The 21,994-nt window shown below is 45.9% G+C and overlaps 1 protein-coding gene across 12 annotated transcripts in view; it reads right to left on the bottom strand.

Moving 5' to 3' along the window:
- Positions 1 to 21,994, bottom strand: part of DISC1 (DISC1 scaffold protein) — a 411,890-nt gene that overhangs the window by 338,990 nt on the left and 50,906 nt on the right. For all 12 annotated transcript variants that reach the window (XR_004058726.1, XR_004058727.1, XM_030935643.1 and 9 more), the window contains exon 2: positions 5,453 to 6,432. Coding sequence is in view for 10 of the 12 variants with exons in the window: in XM_030935643.1 (XP_030791503.1) it covers positions 5,453 to 6,432 (980 nt within the window). In the remaining 2 variants the exon portion in view is untranslated. The remainder of the gene's footprint in view (positions 1 to 5,452; positions 6,433 to 21,994) is intronic.

Below are 21,994 nucleotides of genomic sequence, written 5' to 3'. Positions count from 1 at the left end.
TCCTCAATCAATCAACACGTAACCTTGTTCTATGTGTGTTTCTGTTTAAAAACAACTTATTTACTATGTATTATTGATCCATAAACATTGTACTCTGGCCAACAGGACTCTAACTCACGCCTGAATGAAGTTTCTGGAGCACCCATGCCTTCTCCATCGGGCCCATCACAGCCTTCTCGTGCTTAGGAGCACTAGATGGCATTAGCACTATGCTTGGAGGGCATTTGCAATGGCAAACTCACCAATAAAGAGCACAAAAATGTTAAAAAGATGGCATTAAATAGACCACAAAAAGGGTACTAGTTTGTAGTATGAGAGAGAAGGTAGAATGTCATCTGGTCTGACCTTGTTTGACCTAAGTAGAAAGCGTGTACATCAGGTGACCCAAATTCTTTGGCACTCTGTGCAGGTTCAAAATTACCAGCAGGCATGGTGGTTCATGACTGTGATCCCAGTACCTTGGAGGCTGAGGCAGGAGGATCGCTTGAGGCCAGAAGTTCAAGACCAGTCTGGGCAACATGGTGAGACCCTCATCTCTACCCAAAAAAAAAAAAAAAAAATAGCCAGGCATGGTGGCACGTGCCTGTAGTCCCAGCCACCAGGGAGGCTGAGGCAAGAGAATCGCCTGAGCCCAGGAGTTCAAGGTTACAGAGAGTTATGATGACACCACTGCACCCCAGCCTGGATGACAGAGACCCCATCTCTTAAAAAAATAAAATAAAAATGAAAAATGACCACAAAGGTGCCGTGAGTATTGATTTTGGAGTTAACAACAAATTTTAGCAAGTAGATGAATTCACACATATAGAATTCATGAATACTGAGGATCAAGCATCTTTTAGAAGAAGCTGAAACTTAAATTCCTGAGATTCACATTTTTACTTAAGTAGAAGGGAGAGGAGGTTAAGGAATTAGAATATAATATCAAAAAGGCCCCCAAACACTAGAAATCCTACTCTTTCAAAGGATCTCTTTGGAGATCCTTCACCCGACCTTCCGCCCCCTCCCGAGGGCCTCAGCCGCAACCCCAGTGAGCAGTCTGGGGCCTCTGCGTAAGCACCATGGGAAAACAAGTCCCTGAGCAGCCCGCCCCATCACAGACAGTTCCCACTGTCAAGAGGTTCTCCCTCCTATTGAGGCAAACTCTGCTTTCCTGTAAGTCCTGTGCTATTTTTGTCATTCCCACTACTCAGTTAATTCCTCTCCCACACAACAGATACTCAAGTACGGCCTTGCGTTACTTAATGACAGGGATGCATTCTGAGAAAAGCATTATTAGGTGACTTCATCATTGGGTGAACATCGTAGATTGTGCTTACACAAATCTGGATGGTGTAACCCATTTCACACCTAGGCTAGAGGGAATAGTCTATTGCTCCTGGGCTATAAACCTGTGCAGCCTGTGACTGTACTGAATACTGCAGGCAAGTGTAACACAATGGTAAGGTATTGGTGTATCTAAACATATCTGAATGTAGAAAGGGTACAACAAAAACACTGTATGATAATCTCATAGGATCACTGTCACATCATATATGTGATCTGTCGTTGACCAAAATGTCATTATGCAGTTCACGAGTATAACTGAAGATAGTGCCACGTTTTTCCCTGCCCAGGTGTGGGATTGCCATAGACAACAATACTTACACTACAGGAAAAGTGTATCCAGATTCTACCATTTGAGAGAAGATAGGAATTTAATTTGAGCTATGGGCAGAAGGGAGAGCTTCATTAGCTTTTGACTCAAACTCTCTAAATAGGAGCTATTTCTCTAATGATGACAATGGGCAATTTCTGGGTACTTCCAGGCCCTGTCTGAAGCACTTTGCACATATGATCACATTTAGTTTAATTAAGTGGAGAAGAGAAACACCGCAGGAAGGTAGACCCTCTTGCAAAACCCAGGTGAAAGATAACAAGGATCTGAGCCAGGGCAGCGGCCATGGTGGTGAGAGACAGATTAGCAGTAGGACTCAGAGGGCTTAGAGGCCGGCCAGATGTGGAACGAGGGAGAGGGAGGTGAGGAAGATGGTTGTGGTTTCTGGCCTAAGAAACTGGACAGATTCTATGCATTCGAATCAACCACTATTGGAGGCCCTTCAGAACGGGTTTGGGGGAAAGACAAGGGCATCGGTTTAGGCAGTGACTAACTGGAAGACTCCACACATCACCCAGAATACAAGCCTGCATCTCTGCTCTGGCCTCAATCCCTCTCTGCATAATAAATCAGAGGGCTGGGCTGAGGTCCCTGAGGGCTGAAAAAGGGCAAACAGGGACAGGGCTAGGAACATCAGACCACAGATAAAGAACGGAAGGTAGATGCTCTTTCGGGGAATGAGCATGAGCTTCTGCAGATTCTCCTCCCACATGCCTGATGAGTGGGTGCTCCACCTCCCTACTCACATGAACACATCCCCACACACACGCACAAACACCTGAGTGCACACACACCCACAAATACATACCCTCACACACGCATGCACACACACACACATGCACACACAGCACAAACAAGCACACACACACACATGCACACACATGCACACACACGCAAACACGAGTGCACACACACCCGCAAATACATACACTCACACAAACAAGCACACACACATACACACACACGCACACACAGCACAAACATGCACACACACACGCACACACAGCACAAACAAGCACACACACACACGCACACACAGCACAAGCACACACACATACACACACACACAGCACAAACATGCACACACACAGAGCACAAACATGCACACACACACGCACACACAGCACAAACATGCACACACACATATACACACGCACACACATGCACACCTATATGCACACACACACAAACACGAGTGCACACACCCACAAATACATACCCTCACACACGCATGCATACACACACACACACACATGCACACACAGCACAAGCACACACACACGCACACACAGCACAAACATGCACACACACACACAGCACAAACATGCACACACACACGCACACACAGCACAAACATGCACACACACATATACACACGCACACACATGCACACCTATATGCACACACACACAAACACGAGTGCACACACCCACAAATACATACCCTCACACACGCATGCATACACACACACATGCACACACAGCACAAGCACACACACACGCACACACAGCACAAACATGCACACACACACACAGCACAAACATGCACACACACGCACACACACAGCACAAACATGCACACACACATGCACACACAGCACAAACATGCACACAAACATACACACCCGCACCCACATGCACACCTATATGCACACACACACACACAAACACGAGTGCACACACCCACAAATACATACACTCACACATGCATGCACAAACACACGCACATGCACACACAACACAAACATGCACACACACATACACACCCGCACCCACATGCACACCTATATGCACACACACACACAAACACGAGTGCACACACACCCGCAAATACATACACTCACACATGCATGCACAAACACACGCACATGCACACACAACACAAACATGCACACACACATACACACCCGCACCCACATGCACACCTATATGCACACACACACACAAACACGAGTGCACACACACCCGCAAATACATACACTCACACAAACAAGCACACACACATACACACGCACACACAGCACAAACATGCACACACACACACGCACACACAGCACAAACAAGCACACACACACACGCACACACAGCACAAGCACACACACATACACACACACACAGCACAAACATGCACACACACAGAGCACAAACATGCACACACACACGCACACACAGCACAAACATGCACACACACATATACACACGCACACACATGCACACCTATATGCACACACACACAAACACGAGTGCACACACCCACAAATACCCTCACACACGCATGCATACACACACACACACATGCACACACAGCACAAGCACACACACACGCACACACAGCACAAACATGCACACACACACGCACACACAGCACAAACATGCACACACACACGCACACACAGCACAAACATGCACACACACATATACACACGCACACACATGCACACCTATATGCACACACACAAACACGAGTGCACACACCCACAAATACATACCCTCACACACGCATGCATACACACACACATGCACACACAGCACAAGCACACACACACGCACACACAGCACAAACATGCACACACACACGCACACACAGCACAAACATGCACACACACATGCACACACAGCACAAACATGCACACACACATATACACACGCACACACATGCACACCTATATGCACACACACACACACAAACACGAGTGCACACACCCGCAAATACATACACTCACACATGCATGCACAAACACACGCACATGCACACACACCACAAACATGCACACACACATACACACCCGCACCCACATGCACACCTATATGCACACACACACACAAACACGAGTGCACACACACCCGCAAATACATACACTCACACATGCATGCACAAACACACGCACATGCACACATAGCACAAACATGCACACATACACACGCACACACAGCACAAACATGCAAACGCAAACACATACGCACAAGCACACACATGCACACCTCTATGCACGCGCGCGCGCACACACACACACACACACACATATATACACACACCAGGATTAAAACACAGTCTGGCAATAGATCAGCCACAGAGCATCTCTACCTGGGCTTCTCTGGGAATTTTTGTGGATAGAGGAACCCTGCCTACTTCTGGCTATACCCACCTCTCAGATAACTGGATGGACAGCAACATCATAAGGCTGGGCCTTAGATGTCACCAGTTTGTTCTTATTTCCAAAGCAGCTACATTCTCATTTGAGCCTTAGAACAATCCTATGAGTTGGTGTTATCTCTAAATACGGAAACTGAGAGCCGGAGAGGTTCAATGACCAGAAGCAAAGTCTCCTGACCCTATGGAAGGCAGCAGTCACTGCAGCAGGATGGAAGGGAATGAGTGAAGTGGATGAAGAGCAGGATTGCCCTGACACCGGGCATCCCCATTTTTGTATCTCTCAACGCCTTCCAAACATCACCCAGCTCCATCTCCCCTGCCCTCAGTTTCCTGTCTCAAAGCAGAGCTGAGCTCAGTTAACCATGTCTCACCTAGGCCGGGGCCTGTGGAGGAGCCTGCGGCCCAATGGAGAGCAAATCTGAGCACCTACGTGACAGAGAAGACAAAAGGGAGGGCAGATCTGTGTCCAATTCAAAGAGACAGAAGTGTAGCAACATCCTTGTTCAGCCAGCTCCAAAAGGAGCTGCTGCAGCTTCTAGAAGGATAGCAGTTGAGCCCAGAACCCCTCATTTTCTGCCATCTGCCCAGTGCTAATCTGAGCTCATGACAATCTCGGGCTGCAGAGGTGGAGGAGACACTGACCTCCACCTGCCTCCGGTTTCTCAGCAGGCAGTCCCGCAGCACTGGCTCCCATTTCCTGAGCAGGGTGTCCCAAGAGTGGGCATCCCCCGATCCACTGCTCCCATCACCACCACAGCCAGCCAATGAGGGATCCAGAGAACTGGAGGAACCAGGGTCCATGTCTGGTAAAGAATGAATCTCACACTCTGGCCTGGAGCTGTTCCCGGCGGCCTGGGCCAAGTCTTCTGAGACCTGTGTAGCCAAGAGACTGAAGGGCCGAGAGAGACATCGAGGGTCCTTATGAGGCCCATCCAAGCTGGCAGCTTTGGCTCCCATCTCCTGGGGGCTCTGGCAAGGGGACTCGGCCTCTCTGGATGGTGGGCAGCCTTCTGCTTCTCCACGTTCCCCGGCAGAGCCAAGCGAGAGCCGAATAAAGCTAAAGCTTGAGGCAAAGGCAATGTGAGAGCCAGGAGGGGGTGGGGGGTCCTCAGGGCCACAGCCAGGGTTGCAGCGATTGCTACTCAACTCTGCTGATGGCACAGAGCCTGCAGCCTGGACATGCCTTGCTCCATCACTGCAGGCTGCCTCCCAGCTGGCGTCCAAGGTCTCAGAACTGTCCATGGCTGCAAACTCTTGCTGCCACCCAGCATTCCCAGGGCCACACAGCCTGCTAAGCCTGTCAGGCAATCTGGTGCCACCTCTGAGCTGAATCCCAAAGTGTGCTGAGGTTCCTCTCACAGAGGTCACAGCAGGGGCTGTTGCGCTCTTGGAAACAGGGCTCCCGACCAAGAGGCCTCTCAGGTCAAGGCCACACTCTCTGGTCCTGGACTCCGAGTGGTGGGACTCCTCGCCAGGCACCCCTCCTGGGACCCGGAACAGTGTGCCCACTGCTGGGGAAAGGAACCCGATCCCAGGCCCTGTCGAGCTTCTCATGTAGCCCGGCCTCCGTGCCAGCCGCCGCCTCCGAAAGCACGCTGCAGGTGGTAAGCAATCCCGGCTGCCTGGGAAGGAAAGAGAAAACAGCACTATAAACATGCAGTTCTTACTGGCCCAGCTGGAACTGCATCTGGAGCACATCCTTAGGTTTAAAGGTCATCTCTCGGTACACCTGTCAAAGATAGATGCTGGCTCAGTGGTCCTGGGGCCAATCCATTATGAAAATCCTGATAATCCTCAGGAAGTGTTTGCCTGGAACATGTAGAAATCAACACAGCATCTCAGCTCCTTGGTTTAGCAGAGCAACTGGCACTGCTGAACGCTATGCCCACAGGTCAGCATGAACACAACCTTGGCGGCTCCTGAACCCTCCAACATCTTGCCTGTTGGATCTTTTATGGCACATCAGTACTCTCATCCTGGAGTGGGCCTGGAAAGCAAATGACGTGACAGTGGGATGCCAGAGCATGCCTCTAAATGAGATCCAACCATTTACTCCAGCTATTCATTGAACAACACGTGAATGTTCACTAGCTGAGCTATCCACGTCCCTGCAAGACTGATCTGTTGCTGCAGACCATGGATAGCTGGCTGCGTCGCAATGTATGGCCATCATCTCATCTCACTCAGTGAATGACAGGAGGCCTGCTTGATGTCTTCTCCAAACCAGCGCTGTATTCCCCTCCCAGCTAGGCTATAGGAACAGGAACAATAACAAATGCTGACTCCTCATTGCCTGGTTCAAACCCTGACTATACCACTTGCTGGTTGTGTGACCTTCCACAAAGTTACTTAACCGCTCTGTGCCTCAGTTTCCCCATCAGTAAAGTGGTGATATTAACAGTAGCTCTCTCATAAGGTGGTTATGAGCTTTCAACTAAATGAGTTGCTATTTGTAGACAGCTTAGAACAATGTCTGGCACATATGATAAGAGTTATTAAAATGTTATTTTTAGATTGCATAGCATTTTGCTACTCATAATATGTTTTTAATTTACATTAATTTCATTCGCTCCCTTCCAAAACCATGTGAATCAATCAGGCCAGAAACTATAGCTTTCCTTTTATATTAAAGGCAACTGAGATTCAGAGAACTTGACTTTCCAGAACCCCCTGCAAGTAGCCAAGTGACCAGGCCAAAGTCTCTTGACTCTACTGGCCCACACAGAGCTCCCTCATTTCAGGACCCTGCCACACTGCAAATCAGGCATGAAAGTAAAACCAGGCAGCACTAGACACAGCTGTAGTCACCATATTGGCCAGGCTGGTCTTGAACTCCTGACTCCATACCATGGCCTATGGTGAGAAGTGGAACAAAGCTTCACTCCAGGCCCACACATCCTGCTTTGCTTCCCAGAACAGACATGGTCTTGGAATCTTTGTCCTGTTAAGCTGAGATCAGTAGGCATTAAAGATCCCACTGAGCTACGATCATGGCACCTGTCAGCTCCTAAAAGGGGTGGGGTTGGCACTGATAATCTCTGGGGAAATTAGCACAATGACCTCCAGCCCTCTATTTCCTGACTTGAGCATCTGAAGATAACAGAGCCCAAGACTTGCTCACACAGTGACTTGCTCTTGCCAACTGCGGGGAGCCCCAGAAGGGCTAATGCTGCCCGGGGCACACAGAATTCCGGAAGCTTGCAGGGAAGGGAGGAATGGAATCAGGGACCATGAGGTGGTGGTGGAGGAAGTCAGAGTAAAGAAAGGAAGGGAGGCATTTAACACTATAACTCTAGGAGATCGGTACTATTCCCATTTTACAAATAATACAGCTAAAGCTCAGAAAGCCTTACTTTGCCCCAGAACTCCGGATCATGGTTTCCCAAAGCCCGGACTTGAACTGAGGCTTGTCTGGTTCCAAAGTACACGCCCTTTCAATCCCCTTTGCCTCCAAGTATATCAGTTACGGCGACAGCGTAAAATGACAGGAAGGCAAAAGAAACATTTCATTTTTTTTCTTTCTTTCTTCAAGACAGAGGACATGCGAGTTGAAGCCAGTAGAAAAGGATGTGATGAGAGGTACAGAAGGAAGCCTTCATCATTCGAGGACACGAGGCTCCCTGCAGTGTCCGGACCTGACCGGCAGCGGGAGCAGTCGGAACAGGGTGGCCGGGCCTTAGGAGGGGGCAGAGAGAGACCCTCAGGGACACTCGCTCATAACCCCTGCAAAGCGGACAAAACGTTCTCCAGAGAGCAAAGAATCTGAAAGTAAGTTAGAGAAAACATTGAATTCTGGCTTCAATTACCAAAGGAAAACAATCCAACAATTTCATATCTTGAAAAATGAGTCCAGTGAAATCTATATTGTCTGTAGTTTAAAAAGACTTTTAACTATTTTTTATGTTTAAGTACCAGTCATCCAGATAACCCTTCTGAAGTTAAAAGAAAAAGGCTAAGTAGAAAATTATTTGTTTGAAATTTCATTTCTTTTCAAAGGCCTGAGGGCACTTCAGTCTGAGTAGCCTTTTCTTTTTCTCTTTTCTTTTTTTTTTTTTTTTTTGAGATGGTCTCACTCTTGTTGCCCAGGCTAGAGTGCAGTGGCGTGATCTCGGCTCACTGCTCCCAGGTTCAAGTGATTCTTCTGCCTCAACCTCCCAAGTAGCTGGAATTGTGGGTGCCCGCCACCACGCCCAGCTAATTTTTGTATTTTTAGTAGACAGGGGGTTTCACCATATTGGCCAGGCTGGTCTTGAACTCCTGATCTCAGGTGGTCCACCTGCCTAGGCCTCCCAAAGTGCTGGGATTACCGTTGTGAGCCACAGCCACCGCGCCCAGCCCCTGAGTAACCTTTTCTAAAACCACTCAACCAAAGGTCCTGAAGTCCTGAAAGCCAGGTTCCACTGCAGCACAGTGAGGTTACCCAGTGTGAACCCTTGTTTCTACTGGGACCCTGGGAAGCTGTGATGAGCTGGGGACCAGGAGCCACAAGCCCAGGAGGGCAAACATAAGAGAGGTGTTTACCGAACGTGGGAATGAGATACGGGGATCACCTGGCTTCTGCACCCTGCTGAGGGCTCATGCAAACCATCCCCTGCCCATTGGCCTTCCCAGAAGGTGGCCGAATAGCAAAGACCGTCACATACTATGAATCCTAACCCTGAGGGGACAGAGGGCAGATCCATAGGGCACTGCTGGAATCTGCTAGAAGAATTCCAGGAAACCCATATAAGGCAGGAATGAAATCTGTAGGAAAAACTCCCAGTTTCCCATAACGAAAGGCCATTTTTTCTCACTCTTTTTTCCTCTTTTTTTATTTTTATTTTTTTGTCAGGAAATTTATGACATCCCCTGTGACCAGAATCAGTTCTCACTCACATATCCAAGTCTTGCCGTCACACCTTGCAGTTCAATAAGGATTAGGATGCATTCAGACCTTGGAGATAAATACTCCTTCCTAGCACCTAAGTGCCATCAGCTCTGGAAGGAGGTTCAAGAGGGCAGGAAGCAACATATGGCAAGGTGAAAAAAAGGCACAAAGTGCAGGCAGGTTTTGAGAGCCAGTTGGGAAACAAGCTGCACCCTCTGTGATCTGCGAAACCCAGCGATGCCTCGTTCCGCCCATCTAGCCCAGGAATGAACGACTGAGCAGGGAAAGGGAGCCTGGCACAGCTTTCTCTGCTCCTCAAGGCCTCTTGTCCTGCAACAGATCGATTCTAGAGGGAAGTGCTCCTGCCTTACTTCCTCTCTGAAGCACAGGCCTATTTGCCCTGGTAATCTATGACCCCTATCTCCACCTTATCCAGCCCAACAAGCTCTGATTGGAGGGAAGTGAAAGACAGCGCTTAGAACCCAGATGTCAATGGGTCTCTATATACAGTCTAAATAGGAAGCCTGGAAATATATGTTGACCTAGCTTAGAAGGAAAATTGGGTCAAGCCAATATTAACCAGCCGGATCGGCAAGAATCCTGCCCTCCGTCCCTCTATGCTCTCCCTTCATCTATCCAAATCCTTCCCAGCCTTCAGCTTCCAATCCCTTCCCCATCAGCTCCCTTCTCCTGATTGCCCAGTTAACAGGGCTTCACCGATTGTCCATATCACTCATTCCCTCCATCACTTATTCCCCACTATGTATTGTTAACACCCAGCACTGTTAGTTATTTTCTGTGGTGGACATGAATTGTTTCCAGTTTATACTACACAGAAGTTTCCTGAGGTCCTTATAATTCCTAAAAGAATCCTAGTTTACAGTATATCAGAGAATAAATTAAAATACACACTGGTCAGACAATATTCATTTTTAAATATGAAATCTTAAACATGCAGCTTAAGAAAACATGATACTCATTTTTGTCATGGAGCGGTGGCTCATGCCTGTAATCCCAGCACTTTGGGAGGCTGAGGTGGGTGGATCACTTGAGGTCAGGAGTTCGAGACCAGCGTGGGCAACATGGCAAGGCCCCATCTCTACTAAAAATACAAAAATTAGCCTGGTGTGGCGATTCTAAGGTCTCCTGAAGGGAAAATGCTGGGACCTCGAGGCTGCTGCAGGGAATGCATTAAATAGCAAAAGAAGAACACAACTTTACAAAACATGGCTTGCATATAAATTTATAGTGGAGCATAAAGGAATATATTCTTTTCAGGGGAGGAATTTTAATCCCATCTGTCACGGTTGGGGTAAAAGATCTTAATACATTCAGGCTAACCAAATATTCAGAACATAAAGAAACAACATATCCCTCTGGATTAATTTGTTTCCAAAGAATCAGAATCCAGTAATAGGCACTAAGCACACTCTACTGAGCCAAAGTCCATCTTCCTTCGATAATTCAGAGAGCACTTAAGGCTTCTGAAGTGCCTTCAGGTCACTGTAATAAGCATCCAGTGAGCAAGGCAAGTGGGGGGTGGAATAAATCAACCTGTATTGTATTTCCAACTTAATCATGTAATCCATTTCCATAAAACAATTCCTTATTGAATACTAGATGATACATGGGGTACAGATATGAACAAGACACCATCCCTGCCCTCAAACTGCTTATGATCTAGCAAGGGATGTCAGTCAGGCACACAAAAACTGTTACAGGGATTGAATATACTCTTTTAATCATGGAGGAAAGAGAATTCAATTTGAAATTAAACTAATGGAGGAACCTGGTTAGCTCAGTTGGTTAATGGTTCTTAGGCCTTCCATGAGCTCCAAATTATGTGCCACCCCATAAAACCACCTCATGGGATTAAAGGGAAGAATGGTGCTGCATTTGGTGAAAAAGAAGTGAGGGCCGTCTCAAACACATCTTTAATTTCTACCAGAAACAAAAGGTTTTTTGCCCTTTGAGAAAATGAATGCCACAAGTCAGTCCTGATGCAGACACATTTTGTGAGTTACTCAGTTTGAACTCAGAAGAACTAAGGAAGGACAGGGTTACATCCAGAGACCTGATCCCACAGCTCTCCTATTAATAAGGTGGCACAGAAATACTAGAAATAGAGTAGCAAATCCACCACCCACTGTCCACGTTTGCAAACACACACACACACACACACACACACACACATTTGTACATACTCATGTAAGCACCAGGGTGAGGAACAAAGAAGGTTCTAGAACTGACATGGAAGAGGAATTATCACACTCTTCTCTCTTTATTCCCAGAAATGTCAACAAAAACATGCAAGTGTAAAATCTAATTAATCCCTACTTTGCTAACTGACCATTTCTGACATTTTAGAATGTATGTGGGTTTGGAATTGACCTCCCCTACCATTTCCTGAGGCTTCCATTGCATTTTCCCTATGATTTTTCTTTTTTTACCTTTCTTTAATTGTGGTAACATATACCTAACATAAAATTACCATTTTTGCCATGTTTCAATGTATCATTCAGTGGCATTAAGTACATTCACATTGTTGTACAATTGTCACCATCATGCACCTGAAGAACTTTTTCACCTTCCCAAAGTGAAACACAGTACCCATTAAATATTAACTCCCCACTCCCCCTGCCCCAGTCCCTGGTAACCACCATTCTACTTTCTGTCTCTCTAGATTTATTAATTGTTAATTCAACAACCTGGGCCTAAGCTTGGCCTAAAATTGGAAGTCCAACAGAAAGTGCTTTTTCAACACCATTCATGTGCATGAAGGAACATTGTTGGGGGGGGCCCACATGTGTGATATGAAAATAATACAAATGTTATATGGTTTGGCTGTGTCCCCACCCAAATCTCATCTTGAATTGTACTCCCATAATTCCCATGTGTTGTGGGAGGGGATCCAGTGGGAGATCACTGGAATGATGGGGTCAGTTTCCCCATACTGTTCTCATGGTAGTGAATAATTCTCATGAGATCTGATGGGTTTATCAGGGGTTTCTGCTTTTGCTTCTTCCTCATTTTCTCTTGCCACCACCATGTAAGAAGTGCCTTTCACCTCCCTCCATGATTCTGAGGCCTCCCCAGGCATATGAAACTGTAAGTCCAATTAAACCTCTTTTTCTTCCCAGTCTCAAGTATGTCATTATCAGCAGCATAAAAATGGACTAACACAGTAAATTGGTACAAGTAGATTGGGCTGTTCCTGAAAAGATACCCAAAAATGTGGAAGCAACTTTGGAACTGGGTAATAGGCAGAGGCTGGAACAGTTTGGAGGGCTCAGAAGAAGACAGGAAAATGTGGGAAACTTTGGAACTCCCTGGAGACCTGTTAAATGGCTTTGACCAAAAGCCTGATAGTGACAGGAACAATAAGGTTCAGGCTGAGGTGGTCTCAGATGGAGATGAGGAACTTGTTGGGAACTGGAGCAAAGGTGACTCTTGTTATGTTTTAGCAAAGAGACTGGCAGCATTTTGCCCCTGTCCTAGTGATCTGTGGAACTTTGAACTTGAGAGGGATGATTTAGGGTATCTGGCAGAAGAAATGTCTAAGCAGCAAAGCACTCAAGAGGTGACCTGGGTGCTGTTAAAGGCATTCAGATATATAAGGGAAGCAGAGCATAAAAGTTCAGAAAATTTGCAGCATGACAATGTGACAGAAAAGAAAAATCCATTTTCTGAGAAGAAATTCAAGCCAGCTGCAGAAATTTGCATGAGTAACAACGAGCCAAATGTTAAGCCCCAGGACAATGGGGAAGACATCTCCTTGGCATGTCAAATGTCTTCACAACAGCTCCTCCCCTCACAGGCCTGGAGGCCCAGGAGGAAAAAAAGGTTTTGTGGCCTGGGCCCAGGGTCCCTGTGCTGTGTGCATGGGGACTTAGTACCCTGTGTCCAAACTGCTCCAGCCGTGGCTGAAAGGGGCCAACATAGAGCTCGGGCCATGGCTTCAGAGGGTGCAAGTCCCAAGCCTTGGCAGCTTCCACTTGGTGTTGAGCCTGCAAGTGCACAGAAGTCAAGAATTGGAGTTTGGGAACCACCACCTAGATTTCAGAACATGTATGGAAATGGCTGGATGCCCAGGCAGAAGTTTGCTGCAGGTGCTGGGCACTCATGGAGAATCTCTGCTAGGGCAGAGGAAGGGAAATATGGGGTTGGAGCCCCCACACAGAGTCCCTACTGGGGCACCACCTAGTGGAGCTGTGAGAAGAGGGCCACTGTCCTCCAGACCCCAGGATGGTAGATCCACTGACAGCTTGCACTATCCACCTGGAAAAGCTGCAGACACTCAGTGCCAGCCCGTGAAAGCAGCTGGGAGGGAGGCTGTACCCTGCAAAGTCACAGGGGTGGAGCTGCCCAAGACCATGGGAACCCACCTCTTGCATCAGTGTGACCTGGATGTGAGATCTGGAGGTCATTTTGGAGCTTTACATTTTGACCACCCACTGGATTTCAGACTTGCATGGGCCCTATAACCCCTTTGTTTTGGCCAATTTCTCCTATTTGGAACAGCTGTATTTACCCAATACTTGTACCCCCATTGTATCTAGGAAGTAACTAACTTGCTTTTGATTTTACAGGCTCATGGGTAGAAGGGACTTGCTTTGTCTCAGATGAGACTTTGGATTGTGGACTTTTGGGTTAGAAGTGCCTTTTGCCAGGCTGGGTGCCGTGGCTTATGCCTGTAATCCCAGCACTTTGGGAGGCCGAGGCGGGCAGATCACGAGGTCAGGAGTTCAAGACCAGCCTGGCCAATATGGTCAAACACCGTCTCTACTAAAAATATAAAAACTAGCTGGGCGTGGTAGCAGACACCTGTAGTCCCAGCTACTTGGGAGGCTAAGGCAGAAGAATCGCTTGAACCCAGGAGGCAGAGGTTGCAGTGAGCCAAGATCGTGCCACTACATTCCAGCCTGGGCAACAGAATGAGACTCTGTCTCAAAAAAAAATAAAATACAATAAAAGAAAATGAAGAAGTGCCTCTTGCCTCCTGCCATGATTTTGAGGCCTCCCCAGCCATGTGGAACTGTAAGTCCAATTAAGCCTCTTTTTCTTCCCAGTCTTGGGTATATCTTCATCAGCAGCATGAAAACTGACTAATACAAAATGTGTATACAAATATAAATCCAAATGTGTATATGTCTATACACAAATATACGTATGAACTATTTATAAACACATATACACAAAGAGAAAGGTAGACATAGATATGAAGATGGAGTGAGAGAGAGGGAGAGTTCTATGCAAGTGAAGCAGTCCTTCCCACTCCCTTTCAAAATCCGCCAACCGAGCAGGTCAATCAAGGAATCGCCACAGAATCTTGCACTGGGCTTGCTGCCATCACATTCACCAACAGATACCATCCATCTCTTTGCAAGGTGGATTGTTTTCCTAGGCATGATTATTCACCAGCTGCTCTTTTTTGGAGAGGCGAGCCACTCTACCCTGTTGGGGCATTTCAGTCATCTGGAAAGCTGAGTGGACTGCAGGTACAGATGCCAACAGGTCTGCAGGCCACCAGGAGTTCCACCAGAGGCAAAGCTCTGTCGCTGTTTTTCCTGTCAGCCTCCTGATCACCCAAAGGCTAGAGGTTTGACGCCCAGGTGGCATTCCCACAGGCACTAGTTCCTTACAACAGCCTCACAGTCTGAAGGGATGAATCCCACACTGAACTGGCTTTTTATTTGTCTACAGTCCCAGCCCAGAATAACTGAAACTGGAATTACTGTTCTGCTTGGAACAGTCTTTTAGCACAGGAGATAGATACGTGCTAAAAGTATAAACAAAAGCAAAAGAATGATAAACCAGTCTTAACAGGGAACAGGACGTGATGTGTAAGGGACCTTAAGGGCAATGTTCCATTTTTAAGCTTGCTGGTATTTACACAGGTGCCTACTGTATTATTCTCAAACAATACATAGGAAAAAATTCATGCAATTATGAAGTAATTCAAGGGTAACGTTCCATTTCTTAAGTGGTGGTTACACAGGTACTGATTGTATTATTTTCAAACAGCACATATAAAACCTATGTGTAATTATATATTAAACACATAATTATATATAAATACAATTTTCATAACTGTGAAATATTTGATAATACTTTTTCAAGTTGGGTGCATATATGCCCCTGTAGTCCCAGCTACTCAGGAGACTGAGCCAGGAGGATCACTTGAGCCCAGGACTTCAAGGCTGCAATGAGCTATGATTGCTCCTATGAATAGCCACTGCACTCCAGCCTGGGCAACTTAGCAAGACCCCACCTCTAAAAATTAATTATTAATTTTTCAAAGTCATGGTCCCTGTCCTCAATGGAGCTCATGGCTCCCTGGGGAAGACAGACATGTCAACAAGCAGATGCAGACCAGGCTGTGAGCAACTCCACTGCAGGAGGCCAGGAAATCAAACTGGAAGGCTGAGGCTTCCCAAGCCAAAAAGGAGGGTGAGGTCATTGCCGGTGGAGGGAACAGCAAGCACAGTGTGAAAGGCAGCGTTGAGTGCAGCCAGCTTGAAGAAGTTCAGAACCACTGGGACTTGGGTACAGACAGCGCGGCAGCTGTGGAGGATGAGGCAGACGATGGGATGAGAACAGGCCTAGGGTGGCTTACAGGTGGGGACCCAGAGGACAGGGCCAAGGCAGGACCTGGGCCACAGGGAAGAGAGCTGGAAACACATGCCATGCAAGTGGGAAAGCCAGGAGGGTTAAATGAGGTCGCCTAAGAAAGCAAATCCTGAAAGAAGAGGGCTTGCAAAAAAAAAATGACCAGAAATCACCCAAGGAAACCACACTGGGATTCCAGGAGGGACTGGTCACAGAGGGGTTGGTCACAGAATACAGGCAAATTACATGCATCCCAGATGTGCCCAGGAGGATAGCTTGATCCTGTGAAGGCAAGGAGGTAGTGAGCCACAGTCATGTCATCGCACTCCAGCCTGGGCAACAGAGCAACACTCTGTCTCAAAAAAAAAAAAAAAAAAAAAAAAAAAAAAAAAAAAAAAAATTCATGGCGGCATCTTTTAAAAATTCTGAGGTCCAGACCACAACCAAGACTGATGAAATTACAACATCGAGGGATAGGCAGGAGAACCGCTTGAACCCAGGAGGCGGAGGTTGTAGTGGGTCAAGATCGTGCCATTGTATTCCAGCCTGGGCAACAAGAGTGAAACTCTTTCTCAAAAGAAAAAATAGAAATTTCATAGACCCAGCTAGGGAACCTAGGAGGGTAGAGGAGAGGTCTCTTCCCCTCCATTGCCATTCAATAACTAGAGTTATTTTCAATTCATAAATAAAGATGAGGCAAAGGCACCTGGACCTGACCATGAGGGAGGTGGAGTTCAAGGTCAAGGTAAACCAGGGCAGCCTCAGCTCTGACCACAAGCTTTTTTTTGTACTGATGAAGTTCCCTGGGGGAACAACATGATCTACACACACACACACACACACACACACACACACACACAAGAGCTCACCACAGGATCACAAAGACACTCGATCTATGTTCTCCATTGACCAACACAGTCTCAACTCTCTGATCCAATTTTTCTTTCCTTGTTATGTCTGGATCTCTCTTTCCCAACCAAAGCAAGTGGTTGAGGAAATCAGTAGCAAAAGATTCATAAACCATGTGGAAGGGTATGCTTTGAAATGCATCAAGCAGCCTCTCTCCACTGTGCTATTAATTCTCCTAAACAATTATCTTTTTCTTTTAGTGTAAAGTGCTACTCCAAAATCTGATCGCCATCTGAGCCCTCCTCAAGAGTGCTGCTAGCTACAGATGGGTGTCTCTAATGAATTTTTTAACTGCTGCCCTAATAAAATATGGATGAACCAGAAGGAGCCCTCTGCGTAGCTTTTATTTCAAAACAACTAAACAACTTTAAGTTTCTGCTCTTATTTTTTGCAGCAAAGAGCTGCAAACTCTCCTATCCACCCTAGCAAAAGATAGCTTCTTTCATGCTTGTCCATCTGTAAAGTTCACAGTTACCTCTTTAATGCCATATTTTATGCATGGGCTTATTTTCATAGCTTTCTAAATGCCCCATTTTGCATGCCAACTTTGACATGTGTTTATTTTAAAATGATCCCAAATTTTCAGTATTTCACACAGAAACAGCACCCTGGAAGCTGGAGTCTCTTTTAAGTAAGTTCTTACTTTGTGCTAAATGTTTATAATACTCAGAATGTAAGCTCACATCAAAGCTTTGTGCCACTTTAAATGCCTGATCTTAAAAATAAAACCATTATAAAATTGCAAATGTCCTGCTCTATGGTCTTACTGAAAAACAAGGGGATATTCAGTAATTTTTTTCCACAGGTTAGTATTGGAATGTAGTGCACTGGTGTGAGGGAAAAAAACCCAGCATAACACGACTCCTATGTTATAGTGATCCACACTCTCAGTAAGCTGATGTTACAATGACCTGCTGCTATATGCATGGGGGCAGGTGCTGAGCGTGACCTGTAACTTACCTGGGTCTGAGATATAAGAAAACATTTATAATAGAATACAGTTGTCTTTTATCTATACTTGAGGACCCTTCTTTTATAAAATTTCTCTAGCCTTATTTTATATAGAGACCCTATATATAGTTTCCAAGTTTCTTTTGTTTTTTTTTGACAGAGTCTCACTCTGTTGCCCAGGCTGGAGTGCAGTGGCACGATCCCGGCTCACTGCAGCCTCCGTGACCCGGGTTCAAGCAATTCTCCTGACCCAGCCTCCCAAGTAGCTGGGATTACAGGCATGCACCACCATGCCCGGCTAATTTTTGTATTTTTAGTAGAGGCGGGGTTTCCCCATGTTGGCCAGGCTGGTCTCAAACTCCTGACCTTAGGTAATCTACCTGCCTCAGCCTCCCAAAGTACTGGGATTATAGGCATGAACCACTGCACCCGGCCTTGCAAGTTTTAACAGGCCATGACCACATACAGAAAGCTCAATTCTGTCTGATGAATTCAAACAGCATTAGCATTTGGAGTTGATGATAACTAGACAGGGGCTGGACTGAAGTTAACCTTTGTGCTGCCTACAAATAAAGAGGCTGTTTAAACCAATTAATACCTTATGGAAGACGACAGTGGGAAAACTTAGGATGTTTAAGAGAGCAAACGGTTTTCAAGCACTCATTTACATTCAAACAGTGCACAGTAATTATAAAGAATTCTTGTCTCTTCATGCCTCTGTAATGCCTCTCCACTACAGAATCATCTTGAACAAAGTGATACATTATACTGTTAAAAGTAAGTCTCCGGGGATGCTTTAATGCTTAAATATCTGAAGTGTGCTTTAGTTATAACAATGTTTTCTCATTGTGGAAAGCAACTAACATTTTTATTAAATGCCTCTTAAAAGCTTTAGTATCCAAAGTGGCATATTTTGTGATTTTTAAATTATTTAAATGAGGTGCTACTGTCTCTACCAATCACTCCTCTCTGATAGATACCACTTAAACTCTCAGATCAGGGCCATCTGCCAGAGGAGGCAGGAAGCGGAGGTGCTGGTTGCTCCCCTGAGGGCTGGGATTCAGAATATGGCAATGAGCTGCTCTTAGATATCTCAGCCAGGCACAGACCAGCATGGAGCTAGGTGCCCGCCCGGTCGGAAACCAAGCAATAGAAAATCACTCATGCAGTCCAAGGCAGTGCTTGCCAGGGAAGTGAGTGTCCCTCAGGGACTGAGAGTCAAAAGCATCAAAGATGGGGAATCTCCCAACAGGCACAAACTGGCCAGGAAGCTGTGACATTGCCTGGCTCCTAGAATTCAAGTCATCCGTGTGAACCCATCTTCATGATGAGCTATGCATTAGAAAAGAAAACAAATGGCAGCATCCCAGGAATGACAAGACTATTAAGAGACAGAGCAACGTGGCCAGGCGCGGTGGCTCACGCCTGTACTCCCAGCACTTTGGAGGCCGAGGCAGGTGGAACACGAGGTCAGGAGATCGAGACCATCCTGGCTAACACGGTGAAACCCCGTCTCTACTAAAAATACAAAAAATTAGCCAGGCATGGTGGCGGGCGTCTGTAGTCCCAGCTATTTGGGAGGCTGAGGCAGGAGAATGGCATGAAACCGGGAGGCAGAGGTTGCAGTGAGCCGAGATCGCACCACTGTACTCCTGCCTGGGTGACAGAGCGAGACTCTATCTCAGGAAAAAAAAAAAAAAAGAGAGAGAGAAACAGAGCAACGTAGTCAAAAGAGTTCTGAAGTTAGACTGGGCTTAAGCCTATCTCTACCCCTCTTTGACTTACCCAAGTATAACTTCACCCTGCCTGTTTTCTCATCTGGGGAAAGTTCATTTTAGTATCTTCCACGCATGGTAGTTGGAAAGATTGGAGAACATGAACTCATGCTCCCCTAGAGAGCCTGTGCCCTGAGGCACTTGTCCACACTGCCTTCTCTCAGTCTATAGATGATCTTATGGCCGCTAACTTCAACCATAATAGTTGAAGCAAATGTCTCCACTACACGGAGCTGTCCACCTGCCCACCAGACAGAAGAGTTCCTGTTGCTTCTCACCATGCTTCCCTGGGTTCTGGTGGGTATAAATAACACATTCATCCTCTTTGACCTCCTGTTTACAATTCCATACTGACCATCCCCCTCTGATAGCAGTCTTTCTTCAGACACGACCAATACTATGCATTAGATGTCAATTTTTTAATTTACGATCTCATTCCAATCTTGCCTTCCTGAGATTACACTGCAGTCACTTTGGAGCATAGGATGCTTACAGACAAGCCCTGAGTTACTTCTGCAGATGACTAATCTCATCATTATGTATGAGGTTTACCAGTTTAATATTCACGGAGATTGTCTTACAGCAAATTAAAGTGTTGTTTTTTGGTTGTTGGTGGTTTTTTTTTCCTTTGAGACAGAATCTTGCTCTTGTCACCCAGGCTGGAGTGCAATGGCACGCTCTCGGCTCAACCTCCACCTCCCAGGTTCAAGCAATCCTCCTGTCTCAGCCTCCCAAGTAGCTGGATTACAGTCATGTGCCACCACGTCTGGCTAATTTTTGTATTATTAGTAGAGATAGGGTTTCGCCATGTTGGTCGGGCTGCTCTAGAACTCCTGACCTTAGGTGATCCGCCTGCCTCGGCCTCCCAAAGTGCTGGGATTACAGGCATGAGCCACTGCACCTGGCACAAAGTGTTGGATTTTTAATTCGGTCAGTCCCCACCTGGGCGATCCTTAACAAGTTACTTAGCCTGTCCAGGTCTCAGTTTGCTCATCTGTAAAATGGGGATAATCCCATACCCTGAAAGGCTGTTGTAAGAATACAAGAAAATCATGAAATGTGTGTTCTTTAAAAAACACATTTTGAATTTGTGCCAGGTGACGTTAAATGCTCCATAAATTTTAGTTTCTTTCCCCGAGTTGTTCTGAGCACCTGAAGTCATTCCTTTATTCCGATAACATTTTGGAATTTTCCAGCACAGTCTTTAAAAAGAGAGAAGAGCTATGAATTTTCTCCCTTTTTCCTTCTTTGTGGGAGGAAAATCTGTTCATCAGTTAAAGTAATATTATTCAACGGTCCGCTTCAGACTTAGGTTTTTGGGGGTTTTGTTTTGTTTTTTTTTTTTTTGCTTTTCTGTTTTATCTTCCTAAGAGAGTAAAATGCAGTAAAGAGAAAATAAATGGGTGTGGGTGAATAGAAAAACAGAGAAGTCAGTAGAAGTTTACAAACTATCAGGAAAATATCATCTAAGCTGTAGGCAACTTTTGACAAGTATAAGAAACTCATGAAAATTTTAATAGATCTGTATTTTACCCTAGAGTTACAAAAACCTTCCAAATGTGTGCGCCGTGATCAGACACTACTCTAACAATCTCTCCTTTTCCTTAAGGGAGAGGTTAAAGGGAAAAATGACATTTCACACACTCTAAACACTCAAAATCAGTTTTTCCCCTTCCTCTTTGTTTACCTTCTCAGTCTCTGGGCTAGCTTTCTAACCCCTGGCAACATTCAAAGGCCTATTTCTTTTTTAAAAGGGTCTTTAATAGCTAAAACAAACTAGATAAGTCTGTTTTTCTCTAGAATTAGCTTTAAAACTGGAGCTAGCTCTTGCTGAGGGAATAGAGCTTTCTTGGTACACAGCTTATTTTGAAATAAATGAAGCAATCCTGGATCATAAATTGGCTTTAATTCACTTATTGCACTGAAGGAATGTGAAAATGAGATTGGTAAATTGCTACACTGGTCTTTGAGGAATTTGGGAGAACAGGAGACATGTCAACACACTAGAAAGACAAATATCAAATTTATTTTATTTAAACAGGAAATAAGAAATGGGGAAAAGACAATAGTATT

Source organism: Rhinopithecus roxellana, chromosome 8, assembly GCF_007565055.1.
Source record: "Rhinopithecus roxellana isolate Shanxi Qingling chromosome 8, ASM756505v1, whole genome shotgun sequence".
Lineage (NCBI taxonomy): Eukaryota > Metazoa > Chordata > Mammalia > Primates > Cercopithecidae > Rhinopithecus > Rhinopithecus roxellana.
This window is presented reverse-complemented; position numbering and strand designations above follow the sequence as displayed.